At 35.7% G+C, this 25994-nt stretch overlaps 1 protein-coding gene across 1 annotated transcript; it reads right to left on the bottom strand.

The window, feature by feature from the left end:
• Window positions 1–22295: 22295 nt before the first annotated feature.
• LOC147079323 (uncharacterized) lies at window positions 22296–23558 on the bottom strand. The gene has a single exon (XM_085953599.1). It carries the CDS (start codon window positions 23556–23558, stop codon window positions 22296–22298), a length of 1263 nt encoding a protein of 420 aa, XP_085809725.1.
• Window positions 23559–25994: the final 2436 nt, after the last annotated feature.

The raw sequence follows: 25994 nt of genomic DNA, 5'->3' as shown, positions 1-25994 counted from the left end.
AGATGGTTCTGTGTGTTGTAATAAAATATGGTAGCCGTACTGATAAGCAAGAAGATGGTATTACGTTTCATAGGTAAGTTGATACATGTTCGTGATAATTTATTTGTATTTTATTATATATTTTAATATCAGTGACCTAGTGTTTCTTTAAAATAACTTAAAATATGGATATCTTTACCTAATGGTTGCATTTTGACCGCTTAAAAATACTATATAACGTAAAAAAATAGAAAATTATATTTTAATTCTGCGCGTCTAGTGCGAGCACTTTGGGCGAGCACTAGTGAAATGGTCTATCGTCTCGAACATTTGTGGACGAATGCGTTCGCTCGTCCACAAACCAAACGCATGGCACGCAGCTTCATTTAGCAATGCAACGGGTGGCGTCTTGATGTATCTATAGTCTATGGTTGGGCGATTGGCTCATAACAATTCCTCGCAGAAAAAAATACACTGCTTATGAACAATGATTTTCACCACCAGATGGTGGTGTGGTCAATATGCAAATACTTTGTGATGCAGCTTAGATTTAAAAGCAAACCTATTATAAATTATTCTTTCTCGATTGTGAATGACCGGTTGCGTATCCCTGACTCTAATGCGTGAAGTATCTATGTGAAAAATATTCACACATTTACATATTATTATCAAATAAATGAAAATTGCGGAGATATATTGTTTTTAGATTATAAGTCAGTATGTTATGTAAATTCAAACGTTAAACACCTCTCTGACAGATAATATTAGTGAAAAACCAAACAAACTTCCCTTACATAGAAGTGAGTGTTAAATAACTATAAAAATGGACTTGAATGGAGATGCTCTCGAAGAAAGCGTAAGTAATTTAATTATTATACTCAATGACCGTGTAGTTCTATAAAAATATTTATATATTTTTATTATTTACTCGTTAGTAGAAGCGGCGAATTATTCCATAAACTTAAGGGCGGACGTGCTCAGCGTGGGTCAAAATAGAGCTTTTTTCTATTTTCAAAGCATGATCCTGGACATACCTTAAACGTTATCTATAGATAATCTATTTATATAATTTTGAAGCCTTATTATCCTTTATATTTATTTTAAACATTATATTTATTATAGAATAGTATAAACATAACTATTCTCTTCACTGATCTCGAAATTATCTGAACAATAGACTATCTTATTTACTTTCTTCATGAATGAAAAATTATCCCATTTTTTTTTAAATATTAATTTATTTCTGATTATATTAAATAGTTAGAACATAGATTAGTATTTTCGATTTTTTCGAATTTATATTGACATTATTAGGATAGTGAAATATTTACGATAAAAAATTATATTGATAATCTCTGTGATCCCAAATTTGACAAGAATTAGGCATTTTATTATTCAAAAAATGGGCAAGATTAACACATTTGAAGACAATTCTAAAGATACTCATTATAAGCTATGTCTTTGACCATTCAAGTGTGATAAACATCATACGAATAATGATTGCTTTATAATAATTATTGACCTAAGAATAAGGTAGTGTTTTTTTGAAATACGCTTTTTCTTTTGGCATTCCCCAGTGGTTAAGCTACAACATACGGCCGTATCCATAAATTGACAAACTATAATTGAAGTAGGGAGTAAAATGATGTTAACGCGCGTGCATTTCAAAAAAATACTACCTTATTCTTAGGTCAATAATTATTATAAAGCAATCATTATTCGTGCTAATAAATAAATCTTTCGCATTTTCAACTAGGTAATGTAATTAACCACAACCACGCTACCTACTAAATTTAAGATGCGTTCCAGACGTGTCACGTGACACGTTCCTAGGCAAAGTGCCGCCCTCAGACATTCTGAAAATGCCTCCCTCCACAGGTGGAATTATTGATTTATGTTATTAATTTCCAACATAACACTTCTGGCAACGAAATTAGAGGGTGTTCCTGTGTGACTTATTTTTTTAGATACCTACTGCTGCCAATATTTGTTTTTCGCACTTAAAACTAAAAATCACAAATGTTTAATGCAACAATAAATATCATTCCGCAGATTTAGTAAACACTATTAAGTAATAATTACAAGATAAAAAGAACTTTTTATATACTTAACACGTTTTTAAATTATCTGTTGAATCATATAAACTTGACAATTCTATTACAAGTATTAATAAAAACTTTTTATTGTACTTGATAGAAATACTGAATAAATATTATAGAATAGGTATTGAAATGCCATTTTGACATTTTATATTGATTTCCATAGTAACGCACGTATATTATATTGTGTATATGTGTGTTATAAAGTGATTTTTTCAGCTAACTTTAATGGCCTAATCCTAATGTATGAATATAAAATTTGGTCATATTTAGACTGTTAATGCTTACTTCTAAAGGAAGATCAGATTTTAATGCCATATTTAGGGTCACAATTTCGAAAGAAATAGTATCAACGCTGAAATATTGATACTTACAATATTAAATTTAAAGTAAACAACATTATTTAACATTTCATTATAATGGTTTTGAAATAAAAGTTTATAGTTTTAAACCCTTCTTCAGAACAATTTTGAATTATGTGACCGATTAAAACATGAAACTAAGTAGGTACATAGTAGTTTTTTCAATGCCTTTTTATTTATCACAATTTATTAGATTTAACAGGAAATTTGATATAATCTGATGAAAATTATATTATATTAGATAATAGATTTTTGGGTTGTTACCTGTGTGAAAGTCTCAAACATTAATCATAATTAAAATAATAAAAAGGTTGTTTTCATTTTGTGGGCTTTGTAATTTAAGTTTAGTTTTGATTCTGACCGTGATCTCTTCATCTTTTTTTAGAAGTAGATACCTACCTACGTAGGTATAATAATATATTCGGGTTTTCTGTATATTTTTATATTTTTGTTTTTCCAAATACCTACTGTCATGTAAGTAAACATTCTGAGATAATTGCTGATTTATTTACTTGTCGTTTGTTTTCAATACTTATTGTGCTTTTGGTAGCTCAATAAATCGCAAATTAGGTTAGGCATTGCTTGATAACGATTTCTCCCCTCACCCCGTTTTTAGCTACATTTAATCGATAGTATACTTTGTTCAATTTGAGATTAATGAACTTGGATTCTGTGGCGTACCTACTCACTTTCCGTGTAACAGGTGATGCGATGGCTTATTCAGAAAGTGTCAAAATCTTCAAATGATAAATATTTTTCACGATATGAATGTCAAAAATCTATTACCTTGCTATATTTTTACGACGTTTTTATTAGCTCGTATTCTTATTAATTTGTCCAATACAAATCTTGCAATGTACTATAAATACTAGCCTTCCTATGTTTCCTACCACATTACGCTGTAGTTGTAGCTGTATCAATTCGTTTCAGGGTTGCACTTTGCCTAGGTAAGGGACTTCACTCCTAAAATGCATCTATTTTGAGATGTTCACCGGATGTGAATATTTCAAGTTACATTATGAATGAACATATTATACTTAATTTTATATTCATTTAATAATCTGTAACTATGGTAACGGCACAAGATTTTTAAAGAGATTATTTAATTTAAAAATATATCGATTTAAAAGAACGAAGGAACTGAAAAGATAAGGTTAAAATGATATTAATAATGGGTAGCTTCTTATCGTTGCGGGTTATTAGGATAAATAAATGCCTTTGTCTTTACCTCCCGGGTGTATTCGTTACGAAAATAATGTCACTAAAGTTGGGCAGCCGCTAGAGACTCCAGACGGCCGCGAGCAGTGCCACGCTTCGGGGATGACGTGTAAACCCGCGCCCAGCAATTTATTTTGATAATAAAGTATTAACAAATTTCAAGCTTCACATCATCAATTGTAGGGTCCCGCAATACGCTCGTCTAAGACCGAGTGTAGTGCGGGGCGGGTTTTGGTGGAGGGCGTTTAACTTCAATGTTCTATAATTTTTCTTTAATACTTAAGCAGAGACAAGTCGTTAATTTTTGTAGTCTTGATAATGTACTAATTTAATGCGAGGTAATCAGTCGAAGAGGCGTATCAGTGCAGTAAAAAAGTGCAAAGTTATAAAGCCTGATATACTCTATGAATATGTAAATAGTCGTGTATACTTCGTTAGCAACAGAGATTGGAATTTTTTCTTTCGAATTTGGACAACCAGTATTCAGAGAATCAGTAGGCAACGTATGTATCCATGTTAAATAATTTTAGCCGTCAGGGTTTAAGTAACCATCATCTGAGGGACCTATCTCATTTTGCCCAGTACTTTTTCAATTTTTTAACATTGATCTCAAATTGTTTTACCCATTGGAAGGCAACAGGAATATCCGTCTAGTCTTAAAATAGGTAGAGTATAATTTTTATAGCTTTGTACTTTTTACAACACTGATACGCCTACTTGCCTGATTACCTCGCGTAAAATTCGATCAAATGATATTAACTTAAGTATATTAATATATTATTAATATGTAGTAATGCATAAATAAATAGATAATAATATATAATATGTACAAAAAAATATTTTTAGAATATATTTCATCATTTTCATCCTAGAGCCGGAGTGCAAAAGTTATGAAGCGTATTACTCACGACTATAATTTTTGGATGATTCATAAATTGACGTGTTGATACATACATTATTTTTTATGCATAACCCCATTGGCCGATGATGGGATGACAGTATATTATATAAAGTAGGGGGAGACTGACTGTTTATATATCACAACAGTAATTAAATTAATATCTATGTCTAGTTTTGGTATCTCTTTGATTATTCGGCTTTTTTTTTTTTAAAAATAATAATAACCATGCCCTTGCTTTTACGTACAAGGTGGATGGATATTAGACATTGCAATATATTAGGGTTGGCGAACCTTTTTACGAACGCGTGCCAAAATTTCCCAAATATTATTTTTCGACTATCTGACGAGCCGATCAGTTTTTCATGGGTAAAAATAGTTTTCAAGAATGCTATTAAAAAGTTTCAGTATTACAATTTAGTTCATAAGATTCTATTATTCCATGTCATTCATTCAGTAAATTATCATAGTAAGTTCATTAATTTTCTAGCCAAATGCATATCTTTGTGAGATCAATGCGATATTTACTAATATTATGTGACATAGCCTCAGGATCGACCTGTGCAATTATAATATATTATAAGTAATGCTTATTCTAGAGGAATATTTGCCTGCTATTTTTTATACAATGCGATCGTTATGTGTGAATTTCGTCGTTTCCGTTTTCGCATCAATTGGTAATATTAATATTATTGGTAAAAATACTATTAAAAACTGAAGAAAATACGCATGGCCATGTCGTCATTATTTTTTAATATTATAATATAAGTACTTCAATATTATGGGTATTTTTTTCAATTCAAAATAAAACATTCGCATGCCATGAAAAATCATCTCGCGTTCCACTAGAAGCATGCATGCCATATGTCCGCCATCACTGCCATAATATATTATCAAGATTCTAAGATTAAACAATTATTATTTTAGTTTATAGCAAACCTTCACATATTATCATCGTTCGTTCTAATTTTCTTTACAGGATTCAGAAGAAATTTATGTGGTGTTTACGTCGGGAGAAAGGAAGCCCCGCGTAACTGCCACACACACACATGACATAACTGCACAGGAGAGAAGACATAAAACATTTTCTAGAGTGATCATTATAGCAGAGGTCTTTTTTGTGATCATGTCAGGCATAATGGCTGGAGTGACTGTAAGAACTATCCTGGGAACATACTTTAAATAGGTATATTAAAAATATTATAACACATACTTATGTTTATATTATATAGGTAGATACATAATAATTTGTAAAGTAATTCGGAAATGATAAGTGAGCAATTTGAATTTGAATGAAAAATGGATATAATTTCATGATGAAATTACTGGAATTGAAAACGTCGCCGTAGGTAATGATTTGTTAATATAATAATATGTATCAATGTATCAATATTATAAGGCAGCTACGCGTGCATAGATAAACTGGCCTGGTATGTAAATTAAACCATTGCCATACCTAATAACAGTTTACACGTAAAAGTGCTACATCTCTAGCCAATCTCATGTTTCAAGCGCATTGTTGTCATTATATTTCACTGGTTGTGAACATTGGTAAACGTCCAAATGCTCTGTGCGGCGTAGTTCGTTTTTTCTGGTAGGTTCAATACTATCGTCACCATTATACTGGTGCAAATATTGCACAAATTCCATATATAATATTAATAAGATAGAAATGCGAAAGTCAGTCGCCACAGATGAAAAATTTGAAAAGAGTTTTAATTTATGACTTAATGAGGGGCAAGCCATTAAACGTGTAAAGCTTCCTGAATGTCCTTAAATATTATCAATACTGAATTCGCACTGCGTTAGCGTGACAAACTTTAATGTATACTATGATCAATGTTCCCTCTAATTTTCCGAAGGTTATGTGCGCACAAGACATTGGCTGTGCAACATTAAAAGGAAATTAATTTTTTTGTGCGTCATATAACGGTATTTAAACCTACTAAACAAAACGTCTAATTTTTAATGGTTACTTTTTAATAATATTTTTATGGTTTGGTTAGGCAGGGTTTAATTGAATTTAAAAACTAACTAGCACCATCTGCAAATTATTTATTCTTATGTCAATGAAAACTCAAAGCTTAATGTCTATTTATTTCGTAGTTTAATAAGTATATTTATTTCGAATCTTAATAACCTACCTCTACCCCTCGCCACTGATATATGTACCTACTATACAGTTTATTTGAATTTATTTATTTTTAATCGTACTTCCTGTAAACTAAATAATATGTACTAACTTACATTTGACTACAACAGAATATTAATTCAATATTTGGCAAATAGCTTTCATGATTTTTATATTAAAACACGAATAGAATGTAAGTAGGTCAACTAAAATTAATAATAAAGGTACCTCCAATAAAAATCTTTAAAATGTGTGTAAGTGTAATCTTCCATTAACCAGCGAGTTTTCTCACTCTATGAGGCCGTGATCGATAGGCCGCACATACAAATTTCGCGGGTTATCTCATCCGACTTTAAACTCAAATTACTAGCCACTGTCGATTGATTGATTTGCATAATATAAAAAAATAAACACACAGTGTCATCTGTTTGAATAATTATGAAATGCTAAGCTACAAATTATCGGTATTACAGCGGTTGTAGTAAGAGCTTCGCTCTACATTCAACGTGTGTCACTAAAAATCTGCGGCCTGTCATATACTGCCATAGTAATATTGTAATGTAAGGCACAGAAAGGTAAATGGGATTTCTAAGAATTTTTACGTCCACGCAATCTGCCATCAAAGACATAATTTGTAATATTCGCCATAATTTGATGTCACCAAGCAAACTAGGAAACGCATGACCTGTCTACTCGCACGAGAGGCCACTGACTTTAACATACATGGTTGAATGATAGAATTGAGTGTTTGGTGTAATTATAAAGAATTGTTAATATAGTGACATTGAAAAATATCCGGGAATTAAGTAATACCACGCCCAACATGATAGAGTTTGTTCAAGTTGATTATTCCATTTATGACTTCTTGAAAATATTCGATCACAACATTCATTTTCAAAAACTAATTATATTATCGTATCGATTTCTAAATGACTCGTTAGATCTTTATAAATCATGTAACAAATCGCAATTATTATGACGTGCGATACGTATGCATCTCCGTTAAAACTTAGTTTTTAAAGTTAAAGTTTTTCATACATAAAATCCTATTTTGGGGTTTCAATAAGAATTTATAAATTTTATCGCAAATAAGCTATTTGTAAATCGTACTTAGATCTTAGATTGAGATACTAAAAGCTCTGTTTTGTTGATTTCAGAAAAATATCTTTGTCACGGAACATTTAATTGACAAGAGAGCAGTGAGCCATGGCAACGAGCTGCAGAAGAACTGTGGAAGAATGAGATGGGCGCTGCTGCAGAGTAGGTATAGGATAATATTTATTCCTAAGTTTTAAATGTATAGAATCAATAATTTTACACGAGATTCTTTGCGATGTCTAAAGATGCTTTTTAGACACGACGAAGAGACTATCTTCTATCTGTGCTATAAATGTACCGAAAGTTAAAACATTTTTCTCTTCTTATTAAACTGATAATTAAATATTAGGTATTTAATTTATTGTAGGTATGTATTTTTTGTTGTGTATAGTAATTTCGCATTTATTTTCTTCAGAATAATTGGTTACATGTAAATTGTACGTAAAACATTTCACCGTGGCACAGTTCGCCATGAGCTTTCTTATCGGAAAAAGATGACCGTATACAACTCGGTCTCCAATTTTATTAGATTCAATATGAACATTAATTCAATTTTGACAGCTGATTTTGGCAAAATTCATGAATTCATAAATAAAAATCTAACCTAACCTAATCTAACAAATAATCTAGTATATCGGCTGTTTTCAGAATTTGTTGGCTGCTGGCTTCCTGTAAGTAAACCGACAAATACCTTGTTTTATTTAGACATGAATTTTATATCAATGCTATACGACCCAAAGAGGTTGGACGGTCTTTAATATAATATACGGCCATCTTCCGATACAAAATTTTACGGTGAAGACAATTGTGATACGGCGAACTGCATACGTACAAGTTTCCTGACACGATATTTGTTATGTAGAGTAATTTTGCATTTATTATGTTTCCCCTTAAAACACGTTATCACTAGAGCTCGGCTAATTTTGTTCAAAACTTTGAAGTATTTAAAAATCTCTTTGAAATCTTCGAGATAAGAGATAACTTATTAAAATACATAGATACATGTTTTAATGATACACGTCATATCATTGAATATCTCTTTTACGAACGCACATTAATTTATAATGTTTATTTGAAAATTTGACGTTTATCTTCGAAATAACAATATATTATTTTATACCTACCAAAGTATACACTTTTCGTATTGAAGTTTTAAGATATTACGAGTATTATTGATTGATAGTTTAACATGTAAGTCAATTATTAATATCTACATCGTATTAAATTGCATCCTATGAACTTTGCCGCTAGGTGCCTCTAGTAGGCTGAGCATTCGTCTTAAAATTAAATGTGTTTTTGAGAAATAACTTTTATAAAACTATAATTTTGAGATTGAAAATTGTAATGTAAGCTGTAAAAGATTTTAAAATTATTAACCCCTTTAGTAACTGCAAAAAAAAACAAATTAACTATATTATCAGGGCTCGATATGACCGGAGCGCCGTTTCGGTTCATCAAATTCATAAAATTGTCGCTGTCTCGTGAAAAAATAATTTGACCGTCTGAGCTAGATATAAACATAAATTTAACACACTTATTTTTATAAAAAACATATACAATCAGATATGTACAGTAAATCAAAACGATAAAGCGGTTTGTCGATTGTGTGCTTGAGAATACGTGTACGAAAGAATGAGTCGGTTTGTCGATGGCGAGCGTGCTGATGTGGTATAGGAAGACCCAAAACGTTACTAGAGATTTAATGTTTTTTGCGTATTAATAACAACACATTGAATCAAAATTGAAGCGTCGAGTTTTAAATCCCCCTAAAACGATTTTAGATATTTTTGATAACAATGAGAAAAAGTCATATAGGTATCTATTGAATGCGTAAACTTAATGTAGGTATTTATTATTTGATTTATACATGAAACTTGCATTATAGCAATGACGCATGAGTAAATCGGAAAAGGCGTTCTGTAGTTATTTTTCTTGGAGAAAAAATAAATGAATTTTGTACAATATATTTATTCAAAAAATAGTCGAAATACTAAATTTAACTATATAATTTTGTTTACGACAAAGATTTTATTATCATATATATATGCATATGTATAATGAAAAATATTACAAATAATAATAATAAAATAGAACAGTAGGTGTTTATTATAAACAGCTGAAAGATATTTAATACATTTTCGTTGAAAAAGTTCAAGTAGCGAAACCAGTTCTGATTATTTACAAATAGGTTACACATGTTTTAAATTTGAAATGTAATGACAAACTTTCGTTTTTATTGTACCTAACTATGTTGATATTTTCGTAAACTTTTGATATTTGAGTAACCACTAACGCTACTGACCATTCAGGAGACCATAGTCGACTGTACAACCATCTTACTAGAATATCTATCACGATTCACGAGCACTCTCTTTTGCCCGTGTGCCTCTTTGTCCATCACCTATGGGACAACCCATAATATTTATAATAATCAATCGTTTTCTAGTTATGTTTAATATAATTACTTGTCGTCCTATACCACTTTTTAATAGGACGACAAGTAGGTACGTGAAATGTGGGTACTTAATAAAATAATTTTAATTATTTGCATGAAAACTTAAATTAGAGGAAATTCTATTCCAGTCTTATTTTGAAAAATACAACTGTTACATTATATTTTATAATAATTGACATTTATTATAATATTGGCATCCCTCTGTCAAACTCAATACAGTAGATATTCATCGTTCTCTGAGTCCTTTATAAATATCGCATTTTATTTTTAACTATCCAAGGCGTTCGCAAAATAAATCGAATAAAAATAACACAGTAACGCGATGAGCAGTTGCATTATAACGCATGTAAGTACCTCTTTTGCATTTAAAAGCAGTTATCAATCAAATCACATTCTTATAGACTTACCGAGAAGTAGGATCAATAAATTTAGTATACACTCAACAGATGATGATAATATAGTCGTTTTCATGTTTTGTTAACTAAAAATATAATTAATAAAAAAAAATGTGTTGGTATTTGTATCTATATCGAAGTTACGAGGTACTAATAAGCCGTACCTATGTAAAATTGTAAATTTAGATATGTACTAACTGGATTGGCGTTTACGTGGTATAGTTCCATTATATATTCCATAAATGTAGGTACTACAGCCTTCCGCTTAGAATTTTTTTAAACATTTAAATACGGTGGTAAATGAAATATAATTCTTTGACCCGGCTACTAGAGACATGTAGCAACAGAATATGATGGGTGTAATTTATGGATAATTTACATTTTATATTCTGTAATTCAACGATAAATTTAAATTTAAATAAAAATCCTGTTATTAAAGAATTTACATTTAGGTAAGTACTACTTAGATGCTAGATGCTATTTTATGAATATTGTTATAATGAAAATATATCATTAGAAGTTCTTTCGAAGGTGTGAAAGGGATTCTTTAATAATTTGTAGTTTTAATAGGCATATTTTACATTTAATTTATAACACATTTATTATGCTAGATAATATTATTATAACTATATACAATTTCAAATCTTTCGTATTTAATCAGGCTTCTGGAAGGTATTTAATTCACACTTATAAGTAGGTATACACATACAAAACAAAGTAACCAAATAACTGGCATTTTTTTTTACCGTGGGTTAGGTTATTATTATAAGAAATATATTTATTGGAAAAGTGAGTTTTTATCAGAATAAGTGATTTCGGGGAAACCGAATGTAATACCAAAAAAGTTTGTTCGTTGATCACTGTTGTTACAATGTGCAAATATTGCTATAATTTTTTAAATTTTCCATATCTTCAAACATACACTCATAATTATTAATCTAGGGACATTTAATCTTACCTACCTACCTCAAATAATATTATTTCATTCGAGTGACCCTTAATGCTTGTTTCGATAGGCTCTAATATGACAAAGTAGCTAGGTACCTTCAATTTCCATCATTTTATTTTTAAAAAGCCCCCCCCTCATACACCTACTTTCCTCCTCATATACTGTTGACAAATTTAGATTTTTTTCACGTTACGACACTTAAAAACGGACATGAGTGAGATAAGACTATTTGGTCAAGGCGGAAACGTTAACTATACAATGATACTATTAGGTTACTCATGTATGTATTACTTATTTTATTATAATATGTATCTATGTACAATAATTGTTAGTGATAAATAAATTTCTCCTGTTCCTTAAGCTCATTGTCCCAATTTTCTGAATATTATAAATAACTATTAATGTATTATGATGTAGACTGTATGGTAATAAGTATGTAGGTACTTATAAAACAAAGATGGTGGTAGGTACCAAATCCTTTTATGAAAGAACTTTTAAAATTCCTGTCGAATTATTTTACCTAGGTATATTGCGATTGCTGCTAATGCTATTATAATATTTCAATGCTAGCAAACAAGAGACACTGACTGTTTAATAATTTACATATACCTACACGTCTTAGTACACCTTTGTAGAAATAAGGTTTCGTTATACATAATTATTTCCGAAATATCATATATTATTGTAATAGGGACCGAATTTATATGCTAGACTGCTAGAGTATCTGAAATCTAGAAATCTGTTTTGAACCACACAGAATCAAAAAATAAAATTTTATCGTACATATAAACGCATATTTGAGATATTAGTGCATTTATATTTCATAAATAAATGCATATTTTAGGGCTTTTGCACTTATTTATAAAACATAGTTGATTGCCCGACAATAGCTGTAGCTGTGATCGAGACTCATTTTTTTCACCCGAAGTATTCACAAAATTGGAGACACGAGAGTCACTGGAAATGGTCGTAATTATAAAAAAATATTGTCCCGGGTGTGAAGGGACCGATATAAACGAAAAATTGGCCAATATCCTGGAATCCAGATTTAGAAAGTTATGCTTACATAACTGAACATGTATGGATTTACCAGAAAGAATAAAGTCAACTCAGGCATCTTTAATTAAATTTTGCCCAATCACCTTTGTGGACGTTGAGAGGTCATTTTCCGCATACCTATAAACAAATTAAATACTGACAGATTTGCGGAAAAATTTGATACCAAAACACATTGAAAAAATATTGTAACTTGTGGTTTCGGACAAAAAAATCGGTAAATAGTATTTAGAAACTTTATAGTTCAGTGTCTTTTTTGTTTTTCAAAGATGTGTTTAGTTTATATTTCAGGTATTTCTTATTCAACTACTTGCACTTGTAAAACAAACAATAACAAAATTGTAATGTTAACTTATATTGATTATTTGTGTTTTTTGTCATTGTATTAAGTATATTGATTAAAACTAATAATTTGATTTTCAATTTTTTCGATAAAAAACACAATTTTTAACTGCATATTTTTCGTTTTTAGTGCATATGTGCACACGTCATATAAATCCTTATCATGTTTTTTGTTGCATATAAATCCGCTTCCTAGTCATTAATTAAAATCAGCTAAAAGTAGGTAAGTATATATAAATTAAAATAGGTACATAATCTATTTGTAATACTTATATTATATTAAAATAAATTTAACACATGATTGATCGTTTGTTTTAATTAAATTTCAATAATATTTCTTTTTCATTAGAATATTTATTTTTATTTTTGACCGCCACAGAGAATAATTATAAAATACACTATAAAATACCTAGGTACATAGGTATTATATCAGAATAGTTGTCTATTCAACATGGAGGCTGTCCGAGACTGGCTTCACGAGGCATTCACTTGATGCGGTTCATATGTAGGTATGATTGGGGTAATCATACTTTACTGTAAAACAGTATGTATTATTGCGTAATTTATTTTTACCTAAATGTGATAATTTCAGGACGAAAATTTAAATTTATACTTAAACACTAATACACTTTCTTCAAAAATATTCTACGGCCTGTAAACAATGCCACAAATAGGTAAAAAAGTAGTAGATTGGAAGGGACCATAGGAACAAGTATGGGACCCACATCTTGTAGCAGGCCCCGGGGTAAGATCTTTGGCAGGCCCCGCTACCTATCGCTAATCTTAAAGGCAGTGTGACGTGTAAAATTAAAGATATTCAGTATATTTTACCGTTTTTTTGTGTTTTTAATACATCCACTTGAATTATGGAGCTGTTAACTATTGACACACAAAAATAAAAAATTTCATAACACAACCACATATTTTACAATATCATAGTCTATAGTGAAGAGTCAAATAGCGCCGCAGGCGACTTTTCTTGCTATTAAAAGAAGTTTGTGATATCCCACCCCCTTATGGAAGCCATGGGTACAAAACTTTCGGCTTCCTCCATAAATATATTGAAATTGTCATCAGTAAGTTCTTGACATCCAAGACAGTTTGTAAATTTAAATCTGAATTATCTAAGATGTTAGAGTAGGTACCCATACCTACGTTTTATAACTTTGCACTTTTTACTACATTAGTATTCCTCTTTGCCTGATTACCTCGCATAAAATAAGAACAAATTAATGATATTATCTTGTGCTTGTGCTTGTGTTCACTAGTGGAGGTCCTGAGCGGTAAAAATTTCGGGAACCCAAATTCAAGTTAAAAAACAAAATTAAATTAACTTTCGTCTTGCTTTCTAACCAAACCTAAAAAAATCCAACCTAACCTAATATAGCTCCAAATCTTAAGATCCTAAATTCTTGAACCTAACCTAGCTCCAAACTCCAAAATCCTAAATTCTTGAAATCCAAATTCCTAGATCCAAAAATCTTTAACCTAACCCAGCTCCAAATTCCAAGATACAAAATTCTTAAACCTAAACTAACCTAGCTCCAAAACTTAAGAACTCCAAAGTTCTAGTTAAAATTTTTGAACTTTTTTAGAACTCCAAAATTATAGAACCTAACCTAGCTCCAAATTACAAGATCCAAAATTCTTGAATCAAACCTAACCTAGCTCCAAACTCAAAGATCAAAAAACTTGAACTCCAAAATTCTTGAACTCCAAATTACAAGATCCAAAATCATGGATTCCAGAATTATAGAACTCCAAACTCCAAGATTTAAAAATCTTGAACCTAACCTTATCTAGCTCCAAACTCCAAGATATAAAATTCTTAAACTCAATAAATCAAGAACTCCGAAATTCTTGAACATCGAATTCAAAGATCCGAAATTTTTGAAACTAACCTACAAAACTAAACTAAAAAAAATATATTTTTTAAATAATTTTTCGTCTTGCTTTCTAACCTAACCTAAATAAACCTAACCTAGCTCCAAATTCCAAATTCCAAGATCCAAAATCTTAAAGTAAAAATTCCTAAACTCCAAATTCTAAGATCAAAATATTTTCAACCCAACCTAGCCCTAAACTCCAAGATCCAAAATTCTTGAACGTTACCTAACCTAGCTCCAAAATTCTTAAACTCCAAATTACAAGATCTGAACTAAATAATTCAAGAACTCCGAAATCCTTGAACATCAAATTCAAACATCCAAAATTCTTGAACCTAACCTACAAAACTAAACTAAAAAAAATATATTTTTTAAATCAATTTTCGTCTTGCTTTTTAACCTAACCTAAATAAACCTAACCTAGCTCCAAATTCCAAATTCCAAGATCCAAAATCTTAAACTAAAAATTCCAAAATACAAAATTGTAGAACCAAACCTTACCTAACCTAGCTCCAAACGCAGAAATGAAAATTTGTTGAACTCCAAAATTCCTAAACTCCAAATTCTAAGATCCAAATATTTTCAACCCAACCTAGCCCTAAACTCCAAGATCCAAAATTCTTGAACGTAACCTAACCTAGCTCCAAAATTCTTAAACTCCAAATTACAAGATCTGAACTAAATAATTCAAGAACTCCGAAATCCATGAACATCAAATTCAAAGATCCAAAATTCTTGAACCTAACCTACAAAACTAAACTAAAAAAAATATATTTTTTAAATCAATTTTCGTCTTGCTTTTTAACATAACCTAAATAAGCCTAACCTAGCTCCAAATTCCAAGATCCAAAATCTTAAACTCCAAATTCCAAAATACAAAATTCTAGAACCAAACCTAAACTAACTTAGCTCCAGACGCAGAGATGAAAATTTGTTGAACTCCAAAATTCCTGAACTCCAAATTCTACGATCCAAATGTTTTCAACCTGACCTAGCTCCAAACTCAAAGATCCAAAATTTTTGATCTTACTTACCCCACTAAACTAAAAAAAATATATTTTTTAAATCAAATTTCGTCTTGCTAACCTAACCTGGCTCCAAATTCCAAATTCCAAGATTCAAAATATTAAACTAAAAATTCCAAAATACAAAATTTTAGAACCAAACCTAACCTAATGACGATACCTTAGTCCTGGAATAGTCTCAAAGGTACTTTATCTTCAACCGGTCCTGCCCTCGGACCGATTAAGAACCTTTGTTTGGCTAGCTCGGTACTATTCGGGGAGAGGGTGATCAACTAAAGTTCTTGATTGACACTTTTGGAATACACTTAATCAATATTATTTAACTTTATATTATTTAGAACCACCACCTAGTAATAGGTTGGTGTCTAGGCTATTAATTATCCGATTGACTTTCAAATCGAATTTATTTTCGTAAATATTTACATAAACGTCAAAGACAGCTGACTATCTGTCACTTTCCTTAGTATCAGATGTTTTTCGTAAAATGTTTCGTTGATTATTTTCAAAATAAAAACTCCTTGTGGTAATTCAGTTTAAATTATTTATTAAATTATTCTCGATAAGTAAATTTTTTTTTTATTTAATTGTTTATTGACAATTATACACTTTAGTTTAATTTCAAATAATTGCATAATTATTTTATAAAAAACTTATTTAACTTAATTAATAAGTAAAGTTAATTAATTATAATTATTTTATATTTAATTTATGTACGATTACACTCTTATAACTATGAGTCGCCGACCGTAAACTTTAAGGGGCTATGCTCTTTCAAAAAAAATAATATCGCGGGAATAAACTCGCGAATGATGACGCGATGCGGTATTGTTTACGTTATCAACTGACAAACCGAACTGCGCGTCATCCACTTATGACGTCAGACCTATGACACGTCGGTAATATCCGCGAATGAATATATCGAAGAATATTCAAAAAAACTATGCGAATTCAGATCGCTCCCGGGCACAACCTCCCGGCAATATTGGAAAATCGGCGACTGACTTGTATGGGAAAAACACGTTCCTTTATACTCTCCAAAAGGAAATTTCCCGAGATTTTGACGTCATTCGAAAAATGGTCCAATGGAGATCTTTCTACCTCCTCTACAGAGCCAAGAGTCAAAGTCTTGGACCAATCACAGAAAAGCCGTTCATTTCCCGGCTTTTCCGGAAAATTATGATCGTTTAATAGAATAAAAATAAGCAATTAGTTAATACCTATAGGTGGTACAAGTTTGGTAACATTCGTAAAAGTCTTTATAGTGCTTTTGACATAGATTGTCCAAATATCTATTAATTCGTTTATCGGGTTAGCGGTATAGAAAAATGAAAATATTTTCGCTAAAAATAGAGCGTAACAGAAGCGTGAATCATTAAAACTACCGATCGGCTACGTATTCGCAAAGAGAATGGTAGAAATTAAACTTGTCCGTTTCTTTTATGCAGAACTTTTGCGGGCTAATTACGGACAGCCAGAAGGGATTACAATTAAAATTTATTTAATTACATTTAAAGAACACTTCAACTTAAAGGTGTAACATTAGTTTCAGTCTAAATTTCTATGACAAGTATTTATTTATTGAGTTTGAAAATTACCTATTTCGGGTAATTTAATATTGATCTGTCAGGGTTAATTGACAGATCGAAAGAACAATTTTTATTTGTAAATTAGGAAAGCAACCGAGTCCTTAGACTTACATTATCAGAATTTCCATTTTCGAAATTCCTTCATTTAACTTTTACAAAAGTAGGTACTTAAATTGGTACCCTTTTTATTACGATTCAAAATATTAGTTTATTATTTAAATTGAGCGTGTGTAATCAGTACTTACAAAACGTAATAATTAAATTTTAATTACGACAATATTTGATATCAAAATTTATTTATTTAAGTTATTTTGCTTTGGTATCGGCAATTAGATCGAGACCAAATTTGAAAAAATAAAATTTATTTTTATATAATTCAAAATCAGATTAAATACAAATGGACATTTATTTACAATGTTTAGCAAATGATATACCATAAGTCGTTTACAATTTATTATCTATTTTTAACCTTAATCCTATACATTTCAATTACTTACATTTCACCTTATAAGACCGGTTGTCATCCGTAGTTCACTCTAAGGGTCTATAAGTAGCTCAGATTGTACTATGGGATTCAATACACAATTAATATAGCTTTGTTTAGAGGTAGGCCGCGTATTTTCAAGTAAAATCAACATTTAAGGTCGGATCGAAAAGTTGTGACGTCACTAATTTATTAAAAGAAAATGTCGGCTGATGGCCTACATTTTGTGGCCGTGTCACTAACCTAGCTCCAAACGCAGAGATGAAAATTTGTTGAACTCCAAAATTCCTGAACTCCAAATTCTAAGGTCCAAATATTTTCAACCTAACCTAGCTCTAAACTCCAAGATCCAAAATTCTTGAACGTAACCTAACCTAGCTCCAAATTTTTTGATCTCCAAAATGCTTAGACTTAAAATTCCAAGATCCAAAAATCTTGAACCTAACATTACCTTACCTAATCTAGCTCCAAACTCCAAGATCCAAAATACACGAACTCAAAATTCGAAGATGTAAAATTTTGTACCTAACCTTACCTAGGTATAAATTTTTAGAACTCCAAACTCCAAGGTTAGGTTAGGTTAGGTTAGGTAAGGTTAGGTCCGTCGGTTAGGTTAGGTCGAATCCATACCAAAGAGGAAATCACCAAATGGCCCAAAAGGAAAAGAAGACTCTAAAAACAAGAACGGAAAAGAAGAAAAGTCCCAGAAAGGGAAAGAAGAAAATCCAAGAAAAGAGAAGACAAGACAACTTCCTGGACCCAGAAACGACGCAATTGAAGTCAAAGCTGAGGGCAACGCCTCCTACGCGGAGACTCTCAGGCGCATCAGGAAGAACGTCGTTCTCCCGAATCTCGAGGTTGCAGGAATTCGACAAACTAGGAGTGGAGACTTGCTCCTGCAAATGAAAAGAGGCACAAACCAAACCGAAGAGCTCGCAAACGCGATCACCAAGGCGCTGGGAGAAGGAGCTCAGGTGAGAAAGCTTACCCCCAGCGTCGCTGTCGAAATTCGTGATATCGACGGAGCAACTGATACCATCGAGCTGATGGAAGCTTTGACGGCTGCGTCCCCCCAAATGGCAAAGGATGCAAAAGTCATCATTAGACCTGCCTTTAGTGGCACCCAGTTGGCGGTCGTCAGACTACCTAGAGATGCGTCCGCAGACCTTATCAAGGGAGGGAAAATACGGATCGGCTGGGTGAACTGCCGACTACGACCTCGGGCTCACCTCCCAAGGTGTTTCAAATGTCATGGATTTGGGCACCTCGCAGCGGATTGTACAAGCCCTGAAGACAGAAGCAAGGAGTGCAATCGCTGCGGGACGGAAGAACACAAAGCCGCCGCCTGCACAAACAAGCCCAATTGCAGGAAATGCGCCAACCTCAAAAAGAGCTGCGATCACCAGACAGGGAGCAGAAACTGCGCAGCCCTCAGAGCTGCATTGGAGGACAAGAAAAAGAAAAAATGATCCGAGTCCTCCAAATTAACCTGAATGGTTGCCAGGCTGCCCAGGACCTGATGGCGCAGATAGCTGAGAAGCGGCGAGCAGACCTCGTGATAATTTCTGAGCAGCATCGCAATGCCCCAAACCGGTGGTACTCAGGCTCAGGTTCGAGGTCTGCAATCTACGTGCCGACTACTCACTTACGCATCACAGGCGTCGGTTGTGATAACGGAGGCGGCTGGACATGGGTAGAGATAGAAAAGCTTAGACTTTACAGCTGCTATTTCTCTCCCAATTCTCCCATAGACGCCTTTGCAAATGACCTCAGACGCCTCGAAGATGACATGAAAACGTCAAGCCTACCTGTAATCCTTGCCGGAGACTTCAATGCAAAAGCTCCAGAATGGGGCTCATCGACAACAGACAGAAGAGGAGTCTTGCTCTCTGAGATGGTGTCTCACTTGCATTTACATGCGGCTAACATTGGTAGTCGTCACACCTTTGTCCGAGGCAGTAACGGTTCGGTCATTGATGCCACGTTTGCGGACGAATCAGTCGTGGGGGGAATCAGAAATTGGCAAGTCCTCGACGCATACTCTCACAGCGATCACCGCTATATCAGTTTTGATCTAGAAGCGTGCTTCACCAGACTCCAACCGAATCTCGCAAATACCGGTTGGGGGGTCCGAAAGCTCAGCCTGACGGCACTTGATGAGGCCGTTGCTGAAAGAAGGAGTGCGGTGCTAAGCAAATCACAGAGTGTTAGTGCTGAGGAAATTACCAGCGCTCTGAATGACCTTCTGCAACACAGTTGTGACGCTTCAATGCCCAGACGTAGCAGCCAAAACCAGCGACGGCCAGTCTACTGGTGGAACGAAGACATTGCTGAGCTCCGCCGCGAATGCCTTTCCTCCAGACGCCGGGCTCAACGGAGACCTAGCAACGACGACCTCCAACGGAATCACCAAGACCACAGGAAGGCGCTACGGAGAGCCATCAAAGAGAGCAAGGCAAGATGCTGGGCCGAGCTGTGCAGTTCAGTCAATGAAGATCCCTGGGGCATGCCCTACAAAATTGTAAGATAGAGGCTCCGGACTGCAGTCGTAGATCCCTACCTCTAGGGTCCGGGCAATTTGGAGTCGGTAATAAGCACCCTTTTTCCACAGCACCAGCCCAGAGAAAGTTCCTGTGCTGCGATGGACGAGGTGATCAGCCCATTCTCCGAAGCAAAACTGCTTATAGCTGCCAAGCGCATAAAAACCGCAAAGGCACCAGGACCAGACTGCATTCCAAACGCGGTTATCAAACGAATCGCATTAACTGACCCTGAGCTGCTGCTGGCGGTTTTTAACACATGTCTGCTGGAAGGAACTTTCGCTTCGCCCTGGAAGAGGGAAAAACTAGTTCTCATACCAAAGGGCAATGGGACGCCACCTGGCCCATCTTCGTACCGACCACTCTGCATGCTCGATGGAGCCGGAAAGCTGCTAGAAAGACTTATCCTTCAGCGACTCCAGGTGTCATTGGAGGATGAAGACAAAGGACTGTCACACAACCAGCACGGTTTCCGTCCTCGTCGATCTACCATCGATGCAATAGCGAAGGTAGTAGCGACGATCCGACTTGCCTGGCAAGGAAGTGTCAAGGCAAGTAAGCACGTCGTGTTGATTGCACTGGACGTCAAGAACGCCTTCAACACGGCAAATTGGGGACAAACCCTCAACGCGCTTGTAGAAATCGGCGCACCAGTGCACATCGTCAGGCTCGTCGAGAGCTACTTCACGGAGCGAGTACTCGAGTACGAGTGCACGGGCAAGAAGTGCCAACGTAACGTTTCGGCGGGTGTTCCACAGGGCTCAGTCCTTGGGCCAGCTCTGTGGAATGTGATGTACGATGGCCTTCTTAAAATCCCCTTGCCCGAAGAAGCGACTCTGGTTGCCTTCGCCGATGACGTGGCCGTCCTCGTCACAGCTAAAACAACCCAGCTACTACGCTTTGCTGCAGAGGAGACTATAAGAAAAGTCAGAAGATGGCTTGACAGCAGAGGGCTCGAACTCACTGTCCATAAAACAGAAGCCGTCTTTTTCACAAGGCGCAGAAAGCTGGCGCCGCCAAAACTTGAGGTCGACGGCTTCGAGGTGCCGTTCTCCAGATTATTACGGTACCTCGGAGTGCAGATCGACGACAAGCTGCGATTTGCAGAGCACGCAGAAAAGGTGGCGTCCAAGGCAACGAGAATTGCAGAAGACCTTGCCAGGCTGATGCCCAATATCGGTGGACCAAAACAAAAGAGACGGAAACTCTACTCCGAAGTGGTCCACTCCGTTCTCCTATACGGCGCCCCAATATGGGCCGATTCCACGAAAATAGAGAGCACGAGGCTTACTCTGGCAAGGGTGCAAAGAAGAAGTGCACTCAGAGTCACTTCGGCATACCGCACGGTGTCGGAGGACGCCATCTTCGTGTTGACTGCCACCCCGCCCATAGACCTGCTTGCCAAAGAAAGGCAAGCAGTGTACAACGGTCAAAAAAAAGTCGACGCTAAGGAGCTGACCATGCAAAAATGGAAAGAAAGGTGGGATAAGGTTAGTTTAGGTTAGGTTAGGTTAGGTTTTTTTTTTTTTTATGACATAAAGGGTACCTTGCTTGCTATGTACAAGGTTTAGGATCTGGAAGGGTAATGATTTTACTTGGAGCTAGCTTTTGTGTGAGGAACGGCTTGACTTTTGGCTATGGCCTTGCTGGGAACTTCTCCGCATTCGCTTTTGAGACATAGGGAACCATAGAAACCTATGTCAGAGAAGACGGAACTTAAGCTTATTAGACACTTAAGGGACCTTCCAGCCATCGCATGATGGTTGGCTTTTTGTTCTTCTATCTATCTTTCCTATTCCTGCTCTGTGATACTTACTCCTTTATTCAACTCTTTTAGTCGCCTAACTATCTGAACAACAAACCTTTCAAATTCCTCTGCTGCTTGTCTGCTTCTGAAAATGTCATGAAAATCTATCTTTGCAGATTTAAGCGCCATTTGGAGCTTGTATCTCAGCAAATCAAACATCGGGCATTCCCTCAAAATGTGAGGGACGTCCTGCGTGATGTTACCATCACACTGACAGCCGTCTGCTTGACTCACTTTGAATCTGCAAAGGTATTCATTGAAGGCTCCGTGGCCGGTGAAGATCTGCGTTGTTTCGAAGCTCGGCTTAGAGAAAGTCTGGTATCTGAAGGCATCCAAGATGTTCGGGAAAAACATTTTTGTAATCTTTACCGTACTTGAGTCTCTGTAGCGGTCGTTCCAAGTGTCGAGGGTACTTTCCTTAAGTTTTCTCTTCGCATAGCTTAGTGGAAATTTGTCGTACGTCGGTGCCGTCTTTTTACGCGTAGCATCCTTTGCTTTGGCGTCGGCTCTTTCATTTCCGCTTAGGCCTACGTGGGCTCTGATCCAGCAAATTTCCACTGTCAGTCCAGTCTCTCCTATCGCTCTCAGCTTTCGCTGGGCATCCGCGACAAGAGGATTGACCGATACAGATGCTATGCTTTGTGCCCCAGACTTGCAATCCGTGAGGATTCTTGCAATTTTCCAGGGTTTTCGTTTATTGAGGATCCAATCTAAGGCGCTATTCATTGCCGTCAATTCCGCCTGGAATATCGAGCAACAGTCAGCTAACTTGAGTGTTCTCGCCTGGTATTCTTTACCCTTTTCACATGGAACTATCGCTGCGCCTACTTTTCCATCCAGGAAACTACCGTCCGTGAAGATTCTCAGTTCCTCATCCTCTATGTCTGGGACGTCTTGGTCCCAGTAGCGGACAGTTTGTGTCATACGCGTGGATGGATGTGGGAGATCATAGAATCGTTCAACTCCTTGGTATCTTCTATCCGAAGGTAAGAAGTTTGTTTTTCCCGATCGTTTGATTTTGGAGATCGCGATACGTTCTTTAATCTTGAGGTCCAGTGGAGTGAATCCTGTGAGTGCCTGAGCTGATGTCAGGGAGACTGTCCGGTAGCCACGGCAAGCTCTGATGGCCATCTGCCTTTGGAGTGCGTCCAGTTTCTTCTTGTTTGTCTTCTTATTGACTACCTCGCCCCATACGTTCGCCGCGTATAAGACTATCGGCTCAATCACTCCATGATAGAGTTGCTGCATCACCTTTGGAGAACATCCCCATGTAGGTTTTGCGGCTCTCATCAATTTGGAAGCAATTCCAGCCGCCTACTTTGCAACGGTGTCGATGTGGCGGGACCAATTCAGGTTTTTGTCAATTGTGACACCTAAGATTTTGAAGTGTTCTACTGGCGTCAAGGCAACTCCATTCATTTTTATCTTCGGCAGAGCGGTGAGTTTTTTCCTTGTCATTATCATCACATTGGTCTTTTCCTCCGAGAAGTGCAGTTTTGCTTTTCTTCCCCAGGCCGCTGCTTTCTTCAGAGCTTCATTAGTGCAGAGTTCTACACCCTTTACAGTTTGTCCCTCTACTAAAAGAAGAACATCGTCTGCGAAGGCTTGAACCCTGCAGCCATGACCGAAGTCTATTTTTAAAAGATCGTCCAATATGATGTTCCAGAATGACGGACCGCATGTAGATCCCTGGATGCATCCTTTCGTCGTCAGCTTAGTCATTGTTGCTCCTGCATGTGTTATGTTAACCTTTCGGTTTCGAAGATAACTGCGGACCAGCGCATAGAGATTTGCCGGTGTGTCTTTGTCAGCGAGCTGCTTTAGCAGCATCGGCCACCAGGCATTGTCGAATGCGCCGCTTATATCTAGAGATACCGCGATGACTATTCGTTTGTTATCTCTATGCTCTGTTATAAAATTGACCGCGTCGGTTAATGCGTCTTCTGTCGATTTTTGTGGAGTGAAGCCATAATGTTCCTCGCTCATGAGATTGTTGTGATGAAGGTGCCAGTTGATCCTTCTGATCATGAGTTTTTCAAGGATCTTGCCGAAAACCGGTAGAAGGCCTATTGGTCTGTACGATTTGACGTCGCAATAGTCCTCTTTACCAGGTTTCGGGATGACTACAACCTGTGCGATTTTCCAGTCGTCGGGAAAGTATTCCAGCCTAAGGCAAGCGTTAAACATTGCGAGACAAAGTTCTGTGAAAGCATCAATGAAACGTGAGCAAATGTCTGCGGTGAAGTGATCATGTCCTGGGCTTTTGTTTGGATTCATTCCCCAAGTGATCTCAGTCAATTCTTCTTCCGTAAAAGGAGGATCATCCGCTGAAGAAAGTTTGGCTTTAAGAGCCCCTCTGATCTCAGCGTGTTCGCTTCCTTCGGTCGTTGTGTCATCATCTGGGAAGAATTGATGTAGAAGAGCCTCTGCAGTTTCTTCAGCATTTTTGCATATTCCACTTGCTGTCCTCATCGTTACAGGGATTGATCTCTTTGAAGTCCTTGTCAATACTCGATAGACGGTCGACCAAACTGTTTCTCGTGTTTGAATCGAGCAGTAGAGTTTCCACGATTCGGTTTTTGCCTTGTCGATGGCACTCTTGTATTTTTCTTTTGCTTCGAGATATTCTGGTAAAGTGATCGTCAATCTTCTTGTTGATCCAGAGTTTTGCATCTTGTGTTTTGCTTTAATCGCTGCCTTTTTCAGCTCAGTAAGTTCGTCGTTCCACCACGGGTTCGGGTATTTCTTGTCGGTTCTCTTCTTGGGTAGCATAAGTTTGTCGCAGGATAATTTCAAAGCTTCAATTGTCGTCTTAATATTCATTTGAAGTGTGTGTTTGTCATGCACGTCGTTGAAGGAGCTGATATTTATCTTCTTTGCTTCAAGGTATTCTTCTGCCTGTTTCCTAAATTCATTCCAATTTACTTTTGTGGTCTTGTAGAGTTTCGTCCCAGTGCTTGTTTCTACTAAGCTTTTTTTTCCGTATTCAAATGTGATCGGATGATGGTCGCTTAGTGCACTCATCTCGGTGTCCACTCGCCAGCCGGTGACATCTTTAGTGGTATGAGCTGAACATATTGTAATGTCAATTACGCTCTTGCAGATTGTCTGGTTTTTGACAGTTTGAAAGGTTGGAGTCGTGCCCTCATTGAGGATCTGGAGATCCAGCTCAGCAATGAGGTCTTGTAACTCCCTTCCTCTGCTGTCAGTTCTGCTGCTGTTCCACCAAATGCTCTTTTCGTTGAAGTCTCCACCTATCAAAACTGTATTTTCAGAATCAATCAATTTTTCCAGAATTCGAAGAATAGGGGCGAGATCTGCACCTGGTTCTACGTATACAGATGTGAGTACTATTGGTCCCGTAGCACTGTCTAATTTGATACAAACAATGTTAGGGCCCGAGTACTGCGTGAGAAGAATGGGCGATCCCCAGCCACCGAAGACGAGTACGGCGGCTTTTGAAATTTCGCCGTTTCGTCCGGGGGACTGAAATACCGTTAGTCCTGCTTTTGACGGCATGGAGTTCGATGCGCCAACATACGGTTCTTGGAGCAGCGCCACGTCAAATTGGTCAAAGTTAATGACCTCCTCGTGAGCGGCTCTGCATCTTTGGACGTTCCATTGGAGGAGCTTTATGGAATCTTTATTGGCCATAGTTAATTCTCTCCAAGGCTCTTGCTTCCA

This window comes from Rhyacophila brunnea, unplaced genomic scaffold (genome assembly GCF_057557595.1).
Source record: "Rhyacophila brunnea isolate RB1 unplaced genomic scaffold, BYU_Rbru_1.0 scaffold_1, whole genome shotgun sequence".
Taxonomy (NCBI): domain Eukaryota; kingdom Metazoa; phylum Arthropoda; class Insecta; order Trichoptera; family Rhyacophilidae; genus Rhyacophila; species Rhyacophila brunnea.
Note: the sequence above shows the minus strand (reverse complement) of the source record. Positions and strands in the feature narration are given on the sequence as shown.